Source organism: Clinocottus analis, unplaced genomic scaffold, assembly GCF_023055335.1.
Source record: "Clinocottus analis isolate CAN_PGR_092001 unplaced genomic scaffold, fCliAna1.0.p SCAF_30, whole genome shotgun sequence".
In the NCBI taxonomy this organism is placed as follows: domain Eukaryota; kingdom Metazoa; phylum Chordata; class Actinopteri; order Perciformes; family Cottidae; genus Clinocottus; species Clinocottus analis.
The window spans coordinates 912,501-920,607 of NW_027176043.1; the positions used below are offsets into that span (position 1 = coordinate 912,501).

At 41.0% G+C, this 8,107-nt stretch overlaps 1 protein-coding gene across 2 annotated transcripts in view; it reads left to right on the forward strand.

The window, feature by feature from the left end:
* The window catches only part of bcl11ba (BCL11 transcription factor B a), a 41,081-nt gene extending 35,790 nt beyond the window's left edge, over window positions 1-5,291 (forward strand). For both annotated transcript variants that reach the window (XM_068595474.1, XM_068595475.1), the window contains exon 3: window positions 671-5,291. In XM_068595474.1, the coding sequence (XP_068451575.1) occupies window positions 671-2,667 (1,997 nt within the window). In that variant the 3' untranslated portion in view covers window positions 2,668-5,291. The remainder of the gene's footprint in view (window positions 1-670) is intronic.
* Window positions 5,292-8,107: the final 2,816 nt, after the last annotated feature.

Genomic DNA, 8,107 nt, shown 5'->3' on the forward strand with positions numbered 1-8,107 from the left:
TTCTCAACAGTAATTATTTTAGAATGATCAAGCATCATCAGCCTTTCTTCGAAACTCCATGCAATCTGTGTTAGAGGCCATTTTCCTTCACACACTCACATAGTTTTCTTGCTCTCGCCTGATTTTTGAAAATGTTAGCTTAGACCTTTATTTGCTGATCTGTGATTAGTCTTCCCTAAATAATTCTTCAACTTCCTCCATCTTCACCTAAAAGAGTTTGAAATCTCTTACTCGGCAAACATTAGAGACTGCTTGGAGGGGTTTCCAGCTTTTAAATCATTCCCTCAGCACTCACACTTAAAGTACATACATCTACCATCATGCTTATTGTACGTGTAAGCCCAGATGCAGACACACGCACAGTGGCACACGATGAACTTGTCAAAAGTGTGACAAGTATGTAGCATTTACGTGACAACATGATGAGCCAAGGCCTTTCCAGCTACCAGAAGTTTTAGGCAGCATGTAAAGCACACTTCACTGCTTTTCACACCTCAAATAAGCTGTGTGAAGTTATTTAAAAAGCAGTATTGTTCATGACAATGGAATTCATGAATGAAGTACATTAAATTGAAATTAAATCCATGTTTTATTTTGTTGATCTCTGTAGTATAGATGAGTTGTTTCTCAGCTAAAGTATTGAATGCATTTCTTTCTGTGTTTGTTGCAGGTGGCAGGGATGAGCCTTCTAGCTATATATGTACCACATGTAAGCAGCCCTTCCCCAGCGCCTGGTTTCTGCTGCAACATGCCCAGAACGCCCATGGCATCCGCATATACCTGGAGTCCAATCCCTCCAGCACGGCCCTCACACCACGCATCACGATGCCTCCACCGATGGGCAACAACTCCATCCCACAATCCCCCCTCAGCAACTTTCTTGGGGACAACAACCCTTTCCACCTTCTGAGGATGACGGGCCCCCTTCTCAGGGAGCCACCCCCAGGCTTCATGGAAAACCGCCTTCCCAACACGCCTCCATTCATCAGCCCGCCTCCCCGCCACCACCTGGACCCCCATCGACTGGAACGCCTCAGCGCAGAGGAAATGGGCCTCATCTCACAGCACCCCAGTGCCTTTGAGAGGGTGATGCGGCTCACGCCCATGGCCATGGAGTCCCAGTCCATGGACTTCTCCAGGCGCTTACGTGAGTTGGCGGGGAACAACAACAACACCACACCACCATTGTCACCCAGTAGGACCAACCCTATGCACCGACTACTGAACCCCAACCCTTTCCAGTCTGGGCCAAAATCCCCTTTTCTGAGCACCCCTCCCTTACCGCCAATGCCCCCAAACAGCACCACTCCTCCCCAGACACAGAACAAGGTTAAGTCTTGTGAGTTCTGCGGTAAGACCTTCAAGTTCCAGAGCAATTTGGTTGTGCATCGGCGCAGCCATACTGGAGAAAAACCGTACAAGTGCCAGCTGTGCGATCATGCCTGCTCTCAGGCAAGCAAGCTGAAGCGCCACATGAAGACTCACATGCACAAGGCTGGATCCCTAACGGGGCGCTCAGATGATGGACTGTCCACCACAAGCTCCCCAGAGCCAGGTACCAGTGATGTCACAGGTGAGGGCATGAAGAATCGTGATGGGGACTTTCAGGGGGAAGGCAATGAAGAGGAAGAAGAGGAGGAGGAAGAAGAGGAACTTGAGAATGAGAGTCGACCAGAATCCAACTTCAGCATGGAGTCTGAGTTCTACCGGAACAGAGAGAATGGCTCTAAACTGCCATCAGAGGAGAAGTCATCACTTTCCCTTGAGAAGATGGTGGTTGGTGTGGGGCTCAACTCTATACAGCAGTACAATAATTTGATAGTTGACAATCGTAAAAGAATGCCCTTCTCTAAGAGGGGCTTGGATGGCCGGCAGGACACTTTGGATGAGGACTCAGTTCTTGGGGAGATGGGCCACCACCAACAGGAAGAGAGGACAACCATTAACGGCCGGAACTGTGGCTCCGGTGACTCTTTCTCAGGCCTGTTTCCCCGTAAGCCCACCCCTATCACCAGCCCCAGCCTGTCCAACTCCTCAAATAAAAGAATCAAGATTGAGAAGGACTTGGACATTCCTCCAACACCCCACATCCCCTCTGAGAACGTCTACTCCCAGTGGTTAGTCGGTTATGCTGCCTCTCGCCACTTCATCAAAGACCCTTTCCTGGGCTTCACTGACTCCAGACAATCGCCATTTGCCACCTCATCTGAGCACTCGTCGGAGAACGGCAGCCTGCGGTTCTCAACACCTCCGGGCGACCTGCTGGATGGAGGCCTGTCAGGCCGCAGCGGCACCGCCAGTGGAGGCAGCACACCTCATCTGGGTGGAGGTCCAGGCCGGCCGAGCTCCAAGGATAGCAGGAGGAGCGACACCTGTGAATACTGCGGCAAGGTGTTCAAGAACTGTAGCAACCTGACAGTGCACCGGCGCAGTCACACTGGTGAGAGGCCCTACAAGTGTGAGCTGTGCAACTATGCCTGCGCCCAGAGCTCCAAGCTCACACGCCACATGAAGACACATGGCCAGCATGGCAAGGAGGTCTACCGTTGTGACATTTGCCAAATGCCCTTCAGCGTGTACAGCACTCTGGAAAAACATATGAAAAAGTGGCATGGAGAACATTTGATGACCAATGAGGTCAAAATTGAACAAGCAGAGAGAACCTAAATCAGGTTCCCTGTTTCCATACTCTGCGCCACACTTTGACAAAAAAAAAAAATAAACAAAAGGGGGTAGCTGGATACTCTTTTTCTGAAATGTTAATTTTGGGTTAATTTTCTGTTTTTAAGAAACTGCCAACTGAGAAAAAAAAGTGAAAACAGAGATCTTAACACCAATTGAAGCTGTCTAAACTGCCTCATTTGGGGTTCCTTTTTAAACAATCAATCAGTTGAGTTATAACATATGTGGAGCCTTTAACTGTGCAATAATTTCTGTATTTATTGGATTTTGTATTTTGGCATGTGCAGGTACAACATTATTTCGGATTTTTTTTTAAATTTGTTTTACATTGATTTTGCGTTACTGTGTTAAAATCACATGATATCCTGAGAGTTTTTTAGAAGACAAAAGTCAATTTTGAGTAATTTCTTTTGGCGGCTGCTTGTAGGAAATTGTATATTACGCTAAATGTGTGATTTCTTGAAGAGAATTTGAATTCAATCTTCAATTTGAAAGTGGCGTTAACTGAGAATGCTAGAATTAGTCTATTTTGTGTGATGATGAAACGCGGACAACAATCCTTTGGCATTGTAGCATGAACTGAGTCTAAAACATGTCAATATAATTGGATATGTAGCACTGAGCGTCATATTTGACAGTAAATCTAAAATCAAAGAGGATCCCAAGGTTCATAAACCCTGTCTCCTCCTGAGAACATCATTACCAGCCAGAAGAAACAGATTCTAGATAAGGCAGCTGCTGACTGGTACCACAACTAGCCCTCATTTCTTCTGCTTTTCATCCTCCCTCCATCTTACCTACATTCATAGAACCATGTATTATATTTTGCATGAAGCCATATGATCCAGGCCATATTATTTATTTGGAATAAAGTGAGCAAGAAGCCACGCAATACGAGTATGCATAGAGATAGATAGAAAAATGAGACAAGAGAGTAAGCACAGGGACATCTCAGGGTGAGCTATACTATTTTTATTGAATTAACCGTTCACTCCTATGCTTCCAAAAGCATTTCCATGTCATAGTATGTTGAAATATTTAGGGACATTTGTGTCCTCTACGCCATCCCTTGCTGCCCTCTGACCTCCCTACCAGGTCAATGCTACCAGTTTGACTCAATTTAAATTTGAAATCATATCCTCTCAGATTTTGTCAAGATTTATGAAAATCAATATCCCTATGCATTATGCATTATTTTGCATTTGTGCTAAATTATCTTACAATTTGTTGAAAAAAAAAAACAGTACATTGTGACTGGTATTGGTATAGTAATTCTATGATTGTACAATCTGATCTCCAGGAGTAGAAGTTTCTCTTAGTTGTGGGACAGTTTTGTGTAGAAGAGGAAATATATACATATTTGCTGAGTAGTAATAGAAGCAGCATCAGCTCACTCCATGCCCCTTTTTTCTTTTAAATATCACAAACCCAGTTTTTTTTAGGCCCCATCCACCTTCATAGTGGCACTTTTCTTCTTTTAAATCAGAGCTTTTAACAACAGACCCGCACTTTATGATTTTCCGTCCGACACACACACACAGAGAGCTGGACAGAAAAGGTACTAAAGGGTCTGGAGCCTGGGATCTCCTGACGCTAGTGCCCAGGGTTGATAGGCTAGGCTTTCCCAATGCTGGCACTATAAAATTGAAAATTAAATGAAAAAATAAAAACAGTTTATTTGGGACAGTTTTTGTACTGCCATTCAATTTGACATGAGTGTGCCTTGAATAATGATCTTCCTATTTATTATCTAAGACAAATGCAACCCTTTTTATGAAGCATCAAATTGAACATGAAAAAAATATTAAATTGTGTTAACTTTAACTTTTCACAGAAATATTCAAATCAATACAAATGAAACAATGCTGAGTTTGGATTTACGAGTACCCAGCACAATAGCAGTGTGTCTGTGTGTGTATATATGTATGCATATGTACATATAAAGGCACAAACCTATATATAGATATACAGTATATCAAATTCCTCACTCATAAGGACAAGAGTCTGTCCCACAACAGAAAATTCCAGGAGTGGACAGAAGCCACAAAAAAAGTCAAGGAAGAGACTCGACAAAAATCAGGAAATGCAGAAACTAAAAAAAGAATTTAGTGCACTCTGTCTTAAAATAAGTTTACAGTATTGAAACAAGTACAAGGGTAAAATAATATTTGTGTGTATGTGTGTTTTAAACAAACAAGTATTTTTTTTCCAGGTTTGCTTATAAAGTTTTCTCTGAATGCCGTATTTGGCAATGTGTATATTTTTTTCATTTTTTTTTCTTCATTTTTTTGGTGACGGGGTTTTAGTATATATATAAATATATATGAATATATTACATTTTTCTTGTTTACTGTAAAAGTATACCAGTATTTGTAATATTGCAGAATGCCTGGGCATTTTACAAAAATAGAAAAAAGGTTGTTTTTTATTTTTTATTTTGCAGTCCAATTAAATTGTGGGTCTCTTAAACTGTTTTTGTCACTGTAACTGTAAAAGTCTTAAGTTTTAGTAACTTTTATTCTGCCTTGGGTGTAATGAAATAAAAAATAAACAAATTAAAAAATGACTGAGCTGTAACACACTTGGATTTGGTGGTGGGATGGCTCTTGGGGTAGGTTAGGGTGGAGGGGGGGGGGTCTCCCTTAGAAACAACAGAACATTGGTTCTGCTTTTCAGGAAAAACACTGAGAATCCTGACTTGTATCTATTTTTCTTCTTCTGGAATGGATTATTCTTCATGGATGGTTTGAAATACATGTGTAGGCACTTGCTGTCTTTCCTAAGGAGCTTGTCTTTTTTTAACTTGTGGGCTATGTGCATCCTTTTGTGAATAGGGTACTCTGAGTACCTCGGGACGTCTTGCTCTATACGGGGCGCAAGGGGAGAGTGACTTCATGCCAATGACAAGACACAACTCCCAGGCTGCCATTAGCTATGTTTCCTCTCATTGGGCAGGATAGATAACTGATGAATTTGTACTATTGTAATGAATCACGTTGTACAGAAGGGATGTTTGACGGCCTTTTAGTGACAAAAACACAAGTCAATGTTTTGTTTACCACTCTATTGGTTGTACATAGTTTTCTATGACTACGCTGTTTTTATTTTATTTAAACTCTTTTTTTCTTTCTTTTTATTTGTTTGTGATTTTTAACTGGCACTGGCAGTGACTTGCTGTGTCTGTGGGTGGGGTGGTTGGGTTGTTGCTGGGAGTGGGAGGGGGTTTGTTGGGTGGGGTGGGGGGGGGGGTCTATTCTGTTTGACCTTTGTGACCTCCATGTCAATTTGCAGGCACATGCCTCCCCCATGGATATTTCTCGGCATCAGAACAGAGCACAAATACAAGCTGTTAAAATTCTTCATCCTCTGCTTGTTTGTCTCATTTTCTTTGAGCTGGTCTGACAGAAAGGGACCATGGCAACACACTGATGGACATGAACCTGAAATGTTATTCACAAACATTTAAATTCTGCGTGAGTTTTTAGGCATAATTTAGTATAGTCTTGAAAACACATTTTCCGCTGCTGTCACTGACCACAAAACCCACAATCATACGAACACCTGCAAACTAATAATTGCCGAGATGAGAAAGAAAACAATTGCATTCCTTTCATGCTTTTTTACGAGCTCGTAGAAAACGCTTGGTGCTCAGATAAAACCCTGAAAGCTGCTGAATTTCCCATCAGGAGCACCTCTCCAATAGAAGCATAAACTAATCCAGTAAGGTGACATTTCTTATGACAGTAGACCTTAAGTGTCAGCCACTTCCTGATACTGTCAGAATGAAGTTGAGAAAATGTAGTCGTGTTCTATAATGCAGAGGGGAGGGGCTGCGACTGGAGGCGGGGCTTTTGGAGTAGAGATGTAATGCTGTTTGTGATGTCACTTTATTTAAATACATGAACTGACTATTATAGGCTGGGCTTGTGTTCTCTATGATGTCACTGAGATGCGGCCTGCGGACGCCATTGGCTGGATACAGTAAACATGACATTAAGACTCCCGCTGTCTACTTCTCCTTTTTTTTTTAAAGTGCACCACAACACAGAATGATGGTGCACTAGCAGCACATCAAAAGCACACAAACTAACTCCCAGGTACACCACAAAAGAGTCCGTTGAATCTTTAAGATAGTTTTCACTAGTTTGAGCCATTCAACACGTCACAATTTACTGTTAGCCTGTTAATGAATACCTTGCATTCACTGCATGGTGCAGTCACCAAGACTTTTACATAAACTGTATACCTTACAGGGTGGTTACAAATATTTAATCTGAAATATTTCTAACCACCTGGCCTTTAATGTGTATTTTGTTAACTTTCAAGTGTAGTTGCTCACACAATACTTGTATACTTATACTTTGAGCATAGCCTATTTAAATTCCTTTCAAGTGTCTAAAATTCAATTTCAAACCTACAGTGAAAATATTTCTAAGGCTCCAATGAACGTCAGTGAGTACACTTTTCAGTGTAGTCCCTCACAGGATACTTCATATACTGGCAGTACAGTTGAATTCCTTTTGAGTCGCCATAATTAAATCTGTAACCACTAAATAAACTTCTAAAGGTGCAGTTTTACCAGTAAAATAGTTTACAGTAAGGTTCAACATGACAACACCTACTGTTAATAACTACACATTGCATAGTAGTCATTGATACGTTTATATTTATATACTACAGTACTATTAAGCATCTACAATTAAACCTGTAAAAACTTTTTTATTGTAAGGCGTAAAATAAACTAAAAATGACTTTACTTCTCTCTTGATGTATTCCCTCAGTAAACATTCTAAACATGAGTTTATGTCTCAATCTCTAGTTTAAAGTCTTCTTCAATACAGCATGATGTTCATTTAGTAAGTTATGCTCATTTAGAGGTAAATAGGCGGAGCTACGTTGTGATTGACAGATCACTACCACTCCATTGGTTGCAGTAAAACAATCAATGGCCTAATTCCAAGATGGCAACTGCCTCAAAACAGCAGTCCACTTTTTATCTCTGGTATAAACCAGGTTAAGTATCAACACATTGCATTTACTGTGTTCCTTTTGTTGTCATTACCAAGATACTCATGGACACATAACTGTATCATGTATTTGAGCCACTACACCTTCATTGAAAATATGTCTTAACATCCAGTTGATCTGATTGTTTTGACAACGTTCAGTAAGATAAAACACATCATCCTTTATAATACTAACACAAAATGAAAGTCAATTAACCTTCCATGCATCACAATTTACTGCAACATGTTAACGGCTACATTTGATATACACTAATAATACAAACTGTAAGCGTCTTCCAATGTTCTTTTTTGGGCGTCTGTAATCATAACTGATACATCATGTTGTAGATAAAAATATAATGAAAAAAAGAAGAACTAATGCCGGGGAGATCCACCACATCACAGTCTCTTTTAGCAAT